General features: G+C 41.2%; 1 protein-coding gene across 1 annotated transcript in view; it reads right to left on the bottom strand.

Annotated features, from left to right (window-relative positions):
* Positions 1-2,884: 2,884 nt before the first annotated feature.
* AK9 (adenylate kinase 9) overlaps positions 2,885-13,913 on the bottom strand; it is a 103,058-nt gene continuing 92,029 nt past the window's right edge. The window contains exons 34-41 of the mRNA XM_036318314.1: positions 13,072-13,218; positions 12,743-12,963; positions 9,820-10,016; positions 8,638-8,807; positions 8,330-8,428; positions 6,213-6,315; positions 3,667-3,781; positions 2,885-3,262 (exon numbers count right to left, since the gene is read on the bottom strand). Of these exons, the coding sequence (XP_036174207.1) occupies positions 3,060-3,262; positions 3,667-3,781; positions 6,213-6,315; positions 8,330-8,428; positions 8,638-8,807; positions 9,820-10,016; positions 12,743-12,963; positions 13,072-13,218 (1,255 nt within the window). The 3' untranslated portion in view covers positions 2,885-3,059. The remainder of the gene's footprint in view (positions 3,263-3,666; positions 3,782-6,212; positions 6,316-8,329; positions 8,429-8,637; positions 8,808-9,819; positions 10,017-12,742; positions 12,964-13,071; positions 13,219-13,913) is intronic.

The following is a 13,913-nucleotide window of genomic DNA, read 5'->3' as shown; positions in this document are numbered from 1 at the left end:
TGGGCAGGAATGACGTTGTCACCCTGCGATTGTGGAAGTTCTATCTTACTAGACCCTTAGCTCCTCACCCCAGACGCCGAAGCTCCCTTGAAGGTCTCGAATGTGAATGAGTGAATGAAATCGCCTTTATGTCCTCGTCCTTCTTCCCTTCCTTTCCCTCTTCTTCCTTCCCTCCCCTCCTCCTCCATGATTGGCCTCAAACTTGTTTCACATCGGCCTTCTGCAACCTCCTACCCACCCCGTAACCTACCCCCGACTTCCAATGCCTTGGTCCAAGGGACTGAAGAGAGCGCTCTAGTGAGACTGGACACGGAGCGATCTTCAGCGTCTTTAAACCTTACCTGGAAATTAGAGATGTTAACACTAGTGCCTACTCAGTTGGGTTGCTGGGGGGCAAACAAGATTAAGTATGTAATGAGTTTAGTGTCTGGTTTAATTCTTGACTACCGTGATTAAAATTCTTCTTCTTCAGACGTTCATAATTTTTCTTCAGTAGACTATTAAAGGGTTCTAACTAGTCTTAGCTGCAATGTTGTTCCCAACAGTTCACAGGAGTAGAGGCGATCTCTCAAATTCACCTGAACATCATGTGTTTTATCTGACAACCCTCCTTGGAAAAGATGCCTGATTCTGATGATATGGAAAGTTAACATTATGAAAACGCTTTCCATAATGAGATAGATAGAAACGACAACAGAAAATGCATAACTGAGCTTAAAGGAAAGTAAAGAAAATTCAAGTTAATGCCTAACTCTAAAGATTTACTGGGGAAAGAAAATTCTGTTGTCTGGATGTATCACAATTTATTTATCCATTCACCTAATGAAAGACATCTTGGTTGCTTCCAAGTTTAGGTAATTATGACTAGAGCTGCTATAAGCATCTTTGTGTAGGTTTTTGTGTAGACATAAGTTTTCAACTCATTTGGGTAAATACCAAGGAGTGTTATTGATGGTAAAAATATGTGTAGTTTTATAAGAAACTATCAAAGTCTCTTCCACAGTGACTGTACCATTTCGCATTTCCACCAGCAATGAATCAGAGTTCCTCTTATTCCACGTCCTTGCCAGTGTTTGGTGGTGTTCGTGTTCTGGGTTTTGGCAATTCTTTTTTTTAATTAAATATATTTTTATTTATTTCATAGAGAAAGGAAAAGGGAGAGATAGAAGCATCAATGATGAGAGAGAATCATTGATTGGCTGCCTCCTGCACACCCCACACTGGGGATCAAGCCCCCAACCCAGGCATGTGCCCTGACCGGGAATCAAACCCATGACCTTCTGGTTTATAGGTCAAGGCTCAACCACTGAGCCACGCCAGTCGGGCAGTTTTGGCAATTCTAATAGGTGTGTAGTGGTATCTCATTGTTCTAATTTGCATTTCCCTAATGACGTATTTGTGTGGAGCATTGTTTTCATATGCTATTTTCCATCTGCATATGTTCTTTAGTGAAGTGTCTGTTCAGGTCTTTTGCCTATTTTTGACTGGGTTATTTGACTGACTTTTAAGAGTTCTTGTATATTCTGAATAACAGTCCTTTATCAGATGTCTTCTGCAAGAATTTTCTCCCAGTTTATAGTTTGTCTCATTATCTTGACAGTGTCTTTTGCAGACCAGAAGTTTTTCATTTTAATGAAGTCCAGCTTATCAATCATTTCTTTCATGCTTCATGCCTGAGATATCTAAAAAGTAATTGCCATAATCAAAGTTATCTATTATCTTCCAGGAGTTTTATAGTTTTGCATTTTACATTTTGATCTGTGATCCACTTTGAGTTAATTTTTGTGAAAGGTAAAATGTCTGTGTCTAGTTTCATTTTTTGCATGTGGATGTTCAATTTGCTCATTTGTTAAAGATCAATTGACTATATTTATGTGGGTATATTTCTGGTGGCTTCTCTGTTAACATTGATTTGTCTATTTGTTCACCAATACCGTACTGACTCAATTACAGTGGTGACTATAGTTAACAGTGCTGTACTGCATACTTGCAATTTGGTTCTTAAGTGTACTAACTACACACACACACACACACACACACACACACACACATACACAAAATAACTATGTGGGGTGATGGATGTGTTAATTAACTTGATTGTGGTAAATATTTCACAATGTATACCCACATCAAAATCACCACATTGGACACTTTAAGTACATATGATTTTATTTGTCAATTATACCTCAATAAAGCTGAAAATAGCTAAATCTGTAATTTTAGAGATTAAGAAACAAAGCCTCAGAGAAATTGAGATTTACCTAAGATTATACAGGTTGCTTTTTTAAAAATTATTTTTTTAAAAAGCCAGTCTTGCTACTTCACATTCTAGATTTCTTATGCTACTGCTGAAAAACTGATAATCTTACTTTTTAGATCTCATTCAAATTCAATTTAGTAACTTTTCCTCTTGCACATACTTCTTGATAATGTAATATAAGACTCTAGATTTCATTCTTCTCAAAACTCCAGGTGATTTCAAATTATAAATAATGTATAAAGCATGCCTTCTTGAATACTTAAAGAAAAAAAAAAAGAGGCAGCCATGTAGTTATCTCAAAAGCCATTTATTTTTGTTGGGAATATGATAAAGCATCTTATGTTCATAAAACAACTTATTTCAAAAGTGTAACCAACATTTCTATTTTATTGATATCAATGTTAATTTTGTTTCTTGAAGCTTTCTAACATTTACTGAGTAATTTTCTTTAACAGAGACTGACTTTTTAACTGCAAGTGTTAAAAAGGAAAATGAACAACAGATTTATTAAGTAAAATGAATTACCAGAATATTCTAAATGGAATTCTAAATGGAATAACCATTTTGTTAAAGCATCAAATTTCAGACCAAGAGCAATAAACTTTAAAATGGTATTAAAACTTATGCTTACAGAAGAGCACTCCTTCCTGGATGGCAGAGCTTTGAGTCTATTTGGGGTCTGGCAGCCATGGTGTCTCACTCAGGAGGGAGAAGTTCATCCGAGGCCAGATTTTCAATTGATTTCCCTCTATGCCTTTCAGATAACTCTTGAGATGCTGGCTGCAGTCACCCAACCAAACTATTCTTTAACTGGGTCTATATTTCTGAGAGAGAGAAAGGTCTGTAATTTATGATCAAAGTCAATAGCTCTAAACTGAGGTTCCTTGTATTTTCTGGTCATGTGGGCACTCAGGTATGTAATGAGTTCACATCTCTCTATAAACTGCTCCATCTTCTTCTTATACTTTTTTCTTGTATATTCAGAACCTTTGGGATTAAAGGCTGTAGAAAAGTTCACAGACTTGTGAATGTTTTCCGTTAGGTTAGTAAATCATTAAATTACAGAGAAAGAGAAACTGTGTATGTGTGATTGAGCTGAGAAGATATCCAAATCCCAAGCAAAATTTGGGGATTATTCTATTTCAGACCATAATAGCCTTTTCACCTTCCTCTATGGCATGAATTTTTGAGAGCTGACTATATTACGCAGAGTCCCTGCTTTAAAAACTAGAAATTAAGTTTTGGTATTTTTGTAAAAATATTTGCATGCGCGCACACACACACACACACACACACACACACACACACCAACCATTCAAGAGACCAACCCAGCTCAACAATCCTGTTTATCACAGATACTACAATTAGTGTTATTTCTGAGTAATATATCATTAAAAAAGACATACCTTTTAGATGAAATGCTATATAGAGTAGCGCGGATTTCTTTATACTTAAGAAAGGAAATTTGGGTTTTAAGCATCCTACTGCATTCATTGCTTTAATTAGAGAAGTTGCGATACCCTGCAGATAGGAAACAATTTAAATCGTGTGTATATTTGAGTGATTTATTTTCTTAGTGGCAAATAGATAAAGAGGCTATTCTTTGCCTCTAATAATCTCCTGGGGTGAGGAATGGAACTTATGGTTAGATGACCAGTTAGCCAACATAAAAGAAAGCCAAAATACGTTTGGTTAAGAAAAATGAAAATTATAAATTGGGTTAGTAGTGCCAGCGAGGTGATAGCTACATGGGCTTCATTACACAATTCTCTCTATTTTTATATGTTTGACATTTTCCATAACACAACATTAAAAAAGAAAGAAGGGGACACTGGGCTTTGAGTTGTCTTGGCCCATCTCTGCTTCCATTACTCAGAACTGGCCAGATTGCCTCCACTATCTGGACCTTTGGCCACCTGACCAGGACTCTCAGAGACCACAGAGATCACTGCAGTCAATATTCCAGAGCCTAGGGCAGGCAAATAAGGTTTGAGGTCCTCCTGATGAAACTTGGCCTTTATGCGAAACCCTCTGTGGGTGAGCCTCATCTTACATTTTGATATTAAACAAGATTGAAGATGAAATATCCAGGAGAGTTGAAAAAAACCGAGTGGTTAAGAATTTTTGTGAGAGAGTACGAAACAGTAGTTGGCTGCTGTTAAGTTTTACTATGTTTAAAAAGATTTATATTTAGAATAGAGGCCCGGTGCACAAAAATTTGTGCACCCGGGGGGGGGGGGCGTCCCTCAGCCCAGCCTGTGCCCTCTCACAGTCTGGGACCCCTCAGGGGATGTCCACTTGCCAGCAGGGAGCAGGCCTAAGCTGCAGTCGGACATCCTTAGTGCTGCTGAGGAGGCGGGAGAGGCTACCGCCACCAATGCTGTGCTGGCATTCGTCAGCCTGGCTTGTGGTTGAGCAGGGCTCCCCCTGTGGGAGCACACTGACCACCAGGGGGAAGCTCCTGCATTGAGCATCTTTCCCTTGGTTGTCAGTGTGTGTCATAGTGACCAGTCATTCTCAGTGGTTCTGCTGTTATGGTCAATTTGCATATTATCCTTTTATTATGCAGGATAGAGGCCTGGTGCATGGGTGGGGGCCAGCTGGTTTGCCTGAAGGGTGTCCTCATCAGGGTGGGGGTCCTGCTGGGGTGCCTGGCCAGCCTGGGTGAGGGGCTGATGGCTGTTTGCAGGCTGGCCAAGCCCCCCAGCGGGGACCCTCACCCCATGGGGGTGTGGCCAACCTGGGTGAGGGGCTGAGGGCTGTTTTCAGGCTGGCCACAGCCCCTTTAGGGTGGGGGGGGTCCCGCTGGGGTGCCTGCCCAGCCTGGGTGAGGGGCTCATGGCTGTTTTCAGGCTGGTTGCATCCCCTTCAGGGTGGGGTTCCCCACTGGGGTGCCTGGCCAGCCTGGGTGAGGGGCTGAGGGCCATTTTCAGGCTGGTCACAGCCATGGCTGGAAGCAGGTATCTGGGATTTATTTAATTTCTATAATTGAAACTTTGTATCCTTGAGCAGAGCCCAGGTCCTGGAACTCCTAGCCCCTCCTTGAGTGGAGGCCATGCCCGGAGGCCACGCTGGCTGGAAGCAGGTATCTGGGATTTATCTATCTTCTGTAATTGAAACTTTGTAGCCTTGAGCGGAGCTCAGGGACAGCAGGGCAGGCGGGAAGCTTGGCTTCCTCCATTGCCGGGGGTAACTCAAGCCTCCTGCTCACTCCAGCTCTGTGGCTGCCACCATCTTAGTTGGGTTAATTTGCATATTTGCTTCTGATTGGCTTGTAGGCGTGGCTTGTGGGTGTAGTGGAGGTACAGTCAATTTGCATGTTTCTCTTTTATTAGATTAGATAAATAAAGTGTGACTTCAGTAGATAGCTTCAAAGACACTATAACTCTGAAGCTGGAAATAAACCTCTCAGACACTGGATCTGTACATTTCAAAATAAGAAAATGTTTTACAGATACTGAAATTCAAAATACAAACCAAACCATATGTCAAATGTAAATAATTTTATGACAATCTACTCTCCACTTTAGTGCAGGTATTTGAAAAGTAGATATTGCATACATCTTTTCATAAGCACCCATAAACAAAATGGTTAAAGTGGGATTTTCAGCTTAAAATCAGAAAACTCTGCCTTGAATTTCATCTACCAAAACAAAAATTACTGTTAAAGACGAGGTCATTGTGTCCAGCCAGCATTGCTCAGTGGTTGAGCATCAACCTATGCACCTGGAGGTCACTGTTCAATTCCTGGTCAGGGCATATGCCTAGGCTGTAGGCTTGATTACAGTGGGGGGCATGCAGGAGGCAACCTATCAATGATTTTCTTTCATCATTGATGTTTCTATTCCTCTATCTCTCTCCCTTCCTCTCTCTGAAATCAATAAAAATATATTTTAAAAAATTTTACTCTTCCAATGTATATATATAGAGAAAGAAAATAGTGTAACTGAACCTGTTCCAGATATCCAGGCAAAGGAAGACTAGTGAGATGTATTGGTTCCTTTAATGGAGGAAGTTTGTATGGAAGCTTCTGATTCCAGTATTTCAGTGGTGTTCTAAAAACACAAGGTTCATTAGATGATGGTCACAGATAGACTCACTGTGTGTATACAGGCATGTAGATACAGGAGAGACAATGAAAAGATATGTTCACTACCCATTTTCTCCAGTGGAGCTTTTAGAAATTCATGACCATCACGTTTGCCTCAGTCCCTAGCTCACCTATTCTCAGTTTTCTCATTTTTCACAGCAATTATATACAATTTTCTTTATTCTCTTCAAACTTCTAACTCTCCCAAATAATCCCCTACACAGATGCCATGCTATATGAAGAGAAGATATCTAAACTGTTTATCACCAGCAAAGCCCCACACAGGCTCCTCTTTGCATGCTGAAGCTTCCTTCTCACCTATCATCATTCTCCACCCACACTTTGGATCCCCACTCTCCCCTCTCCCTAGGTATCTCACTATAGCATTCCTCTCTCCCTCTCACCTTTGGCATTTCTTTCCCATGCATTGGATCTTCCCATGCATCTGCCTTTAAACATGCTCAAACCTCCCACATTAGGGGGAAAAAAAAGAAATAAAAAAGAAAAACCACCTCAGTCCTTCAATCTCAAATTTCTTCCAGCAACTAATGTCTTTTTTTTTTTTTTTTTACAGTTAAACTTCTTCAAACAGTGTACTTCACTAGAGATCACAGACTATTGCACAGATTCCACCTGCAGATGTGATTTGATCCACACATTATTTTTTAAAAATGTTGAGTCAGTCACAAACATTTAAAAATCAGGGAAAAATTAATAGAAATGTGGTTTCCAACTTCTTGTGAAAAACAGAAATGGCTGTCAGTAGATGACTAGCTGCTGCCCTTTTAACTGGGGCGCCTGCCATTGAGTGGGCAGCAGACCCCACTACTTCCTGTTGCTTCACCTCCAACCTGCTTGCCTCACTTACATCACCTTCCTGACACTGTAGACATCTGTGCTTGTAAACTCTGGGCTGCAGCCAAGGCCTTCATTTCATCACCTCGCACCCACTCCTTGACACTTTGTAATTGGCTACTACTCACTTTATTCGACGGAAGCCATTCGTGCCAAGGTCACTGGTGACCATTTATAACCTAAATCTGACACACTTTCAAATGCTGTCTTGCTTCGCCTCCAAGCAGCATCTACACCTGTTGGCCACACCCTCCCAGAGACTCTCTGGCCTTCACCTCTGAGCCTCCCCTGCTGGCTCTCCTTTCACCTCTCTGTGGGTTCTTCCTTCTCACTCTCCCCGGTAGGCTCTGCTGACAGTCCTTTGTCGGTGTTTCTCTGGGCTTGCTCTAAGCCTGCTGATTTCCCCACATTACCCTTCACGGGCGACCTCAAACATGCTATAGTATTTTGGACAGGGTTTCTCCAACAGCCTCATAGCTGGTATTCCTGCCTCCAATCCATCATCAATGTTCCAATGATGATCTCTTTCCAAAGCAAATTTGATTATAGCACTCAAAACCAGTCAGTGTATTCGACTGCCCATGGAATCGAGTCTAAGTGGTTGATGGTGATTTTACGTGACCTTCCACACTTGGGCCCGGCTCACTATCTCCAGCCTCCCCTCCTGCTCCTTTCCCTCTCCACATCACATCTAGCCATGCTGACTTTCTTGCAGCTCTGTTATTGCCTGGGCCAGGTTTGTAGGCCCCTCTGGTTAAAGCCGGTCCCTCTGGTTAAAGCCTGTCCCTTTTTCTTTTACCTAGTCAAGTCCCACTCCTCATTCACAAAGAGACAATCTAGTCAGACTTTCAGGCTACGCTTTCCCACAACTCCTGGTATTTCCCCACCCTAAACCCCATCATATCCTGTTTTCTTATCAGGTACTTAGCGTCTCTTTTACCTCTGAGCCTCAGGCTTTGGAACAGCAGGGACCAGACCTTGTTCACCATCATATATGTACGTATATGTGTGTGCATATGCATGTATATGTGTATGTATGTGTGTGCACACATATCTATCCCACCATGGTACACTGAACATTAAGAAGATATTCAAGAAATATGTGACTTAGTGAATGGTCTCACCTCAAAAATTTCTCAAGTTTTTCACTATTCTCACAAATGTATATACGATCACGATATTCTATGGCATACTTAATGTTCCCAGGTACTAGGGCTTCATATCTGAAAGACAAAAAAATTCATAGTATAATTAATATGCAGGACTGTGTCAATAAAATGTCAAATGTTTTATTTTTCTAGCTATGCAACTCAAGAAAGAAAGAATATTTTCCAGTTAAACAGTAGTGACCTTTTGATCACAACGTTAAGACTGTTAAATGAACCACTTATTCCGAGTAGAGATCTCATCCTGTGCTTCCACGAGGACTTGCCTTTGGTTTCCATCCTGATAGGTCACAGGACAGTAGCCGTGGAGCTCAGCACACTTAGGGAACCGCTTCTTCAGCTCTGACAGGGTCAGCCTCTTGGGGATCATGTCGGCAGGTGGGAGTGGATGAGGTGCTAATGGAGGCACATATAATGTTGGGTTCTCCAAAAATTTCTATAAAGACAGAATTATAGCAATAAGACCATTTAAACCAGGAATACCATGCCAACCAAAAACCCACTGAGGCTCTCCTGGTACTCCCTCCATTTTCAGAAGCAACATTTGGTCCCTCAAACCATCTGAGAGTCGCTCTCAGCACTACCATAACTCCTTCCTTGGCTGGAAATTCCTTACAGTAATACTCCCAAGTGATCACATGTAAGGTCTCTCCTAATCTACTCGCTTGCTCTTCCATTCATAAAAAAACATTTACTGAGTTCCTACTATGTACCAGGTACTGGAGAGCACACTGTCCCTGCCCACTTGTCTCCCTGTCCTGCAGTATAATGAACTACGTGCATGTCCTTTGCTTTAGTTACCACGCTATAAAATGGAGGGGCGGAGCAGATGCACGTTCTTCCGGTTTTTAAATTCTGTGATTACCATTTAAATAAGCAGAAAGAATGCCTCCTTAATTAAGTGATCAAAAAACTCTAATTCTTCAGAGGCAAAGAAAATGTTCAGAGGCATCCGGTTAGTTTTCAACTACCAATCATAATACTAGAATAAATCTGCATTCTGTTCCATTAAACAGAAAAATAAGGTATACAGAGAATTCTAGTGACAGAAAAAAGTGTAAAACAGGAAACATTGCTCATTTCTACTAACTTGGACTTCCCTTCTGCACTCTTGGAGCTGAATCCCACCCCCTGGGTGCTCTCCTGTGGCTCAGCAAGCGTCCCCTCCTTTGGTGACACTCACTGTTGGGTCTCCCTCCCTGTTAAGTTGGCCCAGGCTGAGGGCCTATCACTGACCCCGAACATCTACTTTGTGCTACAATATGTTTGGGATGCAGTCTCAGGACTGGCTTCTGAGTTGCCTCATTGGTCCCAAAGCCACAGGTTCAATAGGCTCCTGGTGCCCAGCTCCTGGTGTTCACAACTGTGCCCACCCCTTCCTAGCTGATGAGTTCTGAAACAGGAATTTTCTTTCCCTAGGAAATATTGGGAGTTAGGAATAAACTTACATTCAGTTTTTCCTGAGAACCCATTTTATAATAATGCCCTCTGAATTCTGCGGCAAATTCCAAGCTCTCCATTTCTGAGCAATCAACTAGCTCATATGATTCTGCCAGGCTGACCGGGCAGAACTGTCCAAACTCGCCCAGGCGAGAAATCAGTTCCTGAGGTGTGATGCATAACTTGTCAATGCAGGCAGCTTTCCCTATTATCAAGAGATTAACTATTAGCATACATACATCTTTTCATAGAAAACATAATAATTTTTAAAATTAAAATAACTTCAATTACACAGCATCATACAAATGCACACACATTCTATATTTCCGAACAATAGAGTAAAAAGTAAAAGTTTCTCTTCACACCTCTGTCCTCACAGTTCCATCTAAGAGAGGTAATCACTGTTGTTTGCATCATTTTCAGACCTTTTCTGCATAGCTGCACGTACACAAGTGTATTGTATTTTTTTTTGCATACAGTATGCTTATGCCACTATACTGTAAAACTTATTATCAGTTAGTTATGGTCTTTGACATCTTTCCATATCAGTTATATGATTTACCTACTTTTTAAAATTGATGTATAGTATTCCCCATTTTATAAATATACATATGGTTTACTTAACCATTTATCTGTTAATGAATATTTTGTTTGTTTTTAATTCTTAGCTATTATAAATTATATATATTATTAAAATATATACACACATATATGTACATGTATGCATAGGTACATACACCCACTCACACATATACATTTGCTTCATATTTTTGATTTTTCTATGGACAGATTTTAGGAAGTACAAATAGTTTGTTGACATGATGTTACTAACACAAACTTCCCCCTATGCCCAGATGTCACCCAAAAGAAGTGAAGAAACATTTATCCAAAAGTGACTAGGTTTAACCTAAGGAGTCTATTTTTAAAAGCCCAAGTTCCTTAAATGGACAAGTTTGAGAGTTTTCTTCCCAATACTTCACTGGAATGAGGACCTAATCTAAGGCAGCGAGGGTAAAATAAGGTAACAGAAAAATAAATGAGGCATGATTTTTGCTTTCAAAATCTGTTGTGGAATGTATTACTAGTGAGATGTTATCTAAAAGTTATTGGTAATCCTATATAATAAAGAGGTAATATGCAAATTGACCATCATGCCCTCATACAAGATGGCCTCCCCCATGTGGGCACAAGATGGCTACCACAAGATGGCTGGCAGGGGAGGGCAGCTGGAGGCAACCAGGCCAGCAGGGGAGGGCAGTTGGGGGTGACCAGGCCTGTAGGGGAGGGCAGTTGTGGGGGACCAAGCTGGCAGGGGAGGGCAATTGGGGGGAACCAGGCCTGCAGGGGATGGCAGTTCAGGGCAACCAGGCCAGCAGGGGAGGGCAGTTAGAAGTAACTGGGCTGTTGGGGAGGGCGGTTGGGGGGGACTAGGCCGGCAGGGGAGGGCAGTTGGGGGGACCAGGACTGCAGGGGAGGGCAGTTGGGGGTGACCAGGGTGGCTGGGGGAGAGCATTTAGGGGTGACCCACCCAGCAGGGGAGGGCTGTTGGGGGCAACCGGGCCAGCAGGGGAGGGCAGTTTGGGGTGATTTGGCTCGCAGGGGAGTGGTTAGGGGCAATCAGGCAGGCAGGCAGACAAGCGGTTGGGAGCCAGTAGTCCTGGATTGTGAGAGGGATGTCTGACTGCTGGTTTAGCGGGATTGGGCCTAAACCAGCAGTCGGACATCCCCCAAGGGGTCCCAGATTGGAGAGGGTGCATGCTGGGCTGAGGGACACCCCCCACATCCCCAGTGCATGAATTTCATGCACCTGGCCTCTAGTGGGTTTATAAAAACTCAATTCTTCCTTTGATTGCATTCTTTATCTTCATTTCACATACTTTTAAAAAATATACTTTTACTGCTTTTAGAGAGGAAGGGAGAGAGAGAAATGTCAATGATGAGAGAGAACCATTGATTGGCTGCCTTCTGCATTCCCCCTACTGGGGATCAAACCTGCAACCCAGGCATGTGCCCTTGACTGGAATCGAACCCGGGACTGTTCAGTCCGCAGGCTGATGCTCTATCCACTGAGCCAAAACAGCTAGGGCTTATCTTCATGTCTTATAATACTCAGGTGAAAACAAAGTCCCAATCTGCAGACCAACAGGAACCAGAGATACTGGTTATGCCCAAATAATGAAGCAAGTCAGATTCAGTGATGCAATTATCATCAACATCTCACTGCAGTTTTTCTTGTACAAGATTCTCTTGGCCATGCTGCTCTCTCATACCTTTTTATATCTTCTCTACAGTTTCTAAAGTTAAACAAAGTCATTAAGCAGATGTTTCTGAGACCCCCTCCAGATGAACTGTTTGGAGTCTCTGTTTTTTAGAGATAATCAGGTGTAGATAACTTTTCTTCTATTTTGTGTCTTTTTGGAGAAAAATCAAGAAACATATAGGCATATATAATCAACCATTTTCTTTCATAGATTCCAAATATAGATAAAAAGACATTTTATGCTGAATTAATTTTTTATAGACTCAACATTTATATAATACCATAGTGAATGTAAACAGTAAGGATAACTTCAATTCTTGATTCCTAAATAAAATTTTGACAAGTGTCATTCCACAGATTACTGCCCTCAATAACTGGCAATCTTGAAAAGAGCTTCTTACATAGCATCCCAAACACCATGAACTCTTCTAGTGGAAAACCATGCATTAATTTTATGTGCTAGGTTCACACAGGCACTCAAAGATGATCGTAATTTATTAAAACAAATATATATGCCCACAAAAGTTGGAAATTATTATATATATAAAATACTGATTAAAAATGTGGGAACAAATGTTCAAATTGAATGAATTATAGTAAGATGAGCCGTGTGTGTAGACTTTAAATTCATATTTTATTTTATTTTAACAGTTATTTAACTGTTTTCTTACCTTCTTTTATTCTTTCCAGGTATGTCTGCATGTATCCATTCACCATTTTAACATTCGTAATGACTTCATTCCATACCCACCATTTGCTGTGAAAACCATCAATCACATACCAGTTCTGATGTTGTTCTTGGTAATGTTGCCTAATCTCAACAATATTTTTGTGGTACTTGGACTTCTTGACAGCTATAATCTGTGAGCTATTGTGTAATGGATAAGGCAAACTAATGGAGAAATAGAGGAGGAATGGAAAACGCTGTTTAAAACATACTTTTTCCCCCGGGATGATTAAAGTTCATTCCTTAATCGCTATTTTCATCCCATCCCATTACCTTTGTTCCTTTTTTTTTTCCAGGAGCAATCTTTTGAAAATCTCCTTGGAAGGTACATCCAACTCAAAGATGATCAGGGGAATGATTGACTCGGCCTCCAAAAGACTCACTTGATACTTGGTTACTGGATATCCATCGATGATAACACTAACAAGGAGAAACATGAAAATAAAAATTTCAGATTTCTTTTCTCTCAGACCTTCCTTTCTTTCTACCAGACCAGTTTATCTCTTTATGAGTAGCTCTATGCTCTTCCTTAAGTAACTTGATCTATCCTCTTTGCACTCCACTCTTTTTATCTCTCTTTATTTTTAAAAATTTTAAATATATTTTCATTGATTTCAGAGAGGAAAGGAGAGGGAGAAAGAGACAGAAATGTCAATGATGAGAGAGAATCATTGGTTGGCTGCCTCCTGCACGCCCCCAACTGGGCATCGAGCCCACAACCCAAGCATGCGCCCTGACTAGGAATTGAACTGGTGACCTCTTGGTTTCTGGGTCGCTGCTCAACCGCTGAGTCACACCCGATGGGGCTCTCTCTCTATTTTTTTTTATCTTAGTCAGCTCAAGGCTCAGGAGGAAGACAGCATACACAGGCACACGGCTCTGAACTCATACACTTAGCATCATAGAACTAGGTTTTGGCAGGATTCGAGAGATAACATTAATACTGTAAAAACTGTGTTATTCAATTGGGGAGGCTAGGGTGTGTGGAAGGGGAGATGAAGAGGTGGTGAGAGAAGCCCTATATTTCTGGGAGAGAGTCATTCCATCAGGACCCATCATGCCACTGGGCAGAAATGAAGGAGAATTTGTTAGTCCAAAATTTTTTTTAAGAAATA

Source organism: Myotis myotis, unplaced genomic scaffold, assembly GCF_014108235.1.
Source record: "Myotis myotis isolate mMyoMyo1 unplaced genomic scaffold, mMyoMyo1.p scaffold_m19_p_7, whole genome shotgun sequence".
NCBI lineage: Eukaryota > Metazoa > Chordata > Mammalia > Chiroptera > Vespertilionidae > Myotis > Myotis myotis.
Note: the sequence above shows the minus strand (reverse complement) of the source record. Positions and strands in the feature narration are given on the sequence as shown.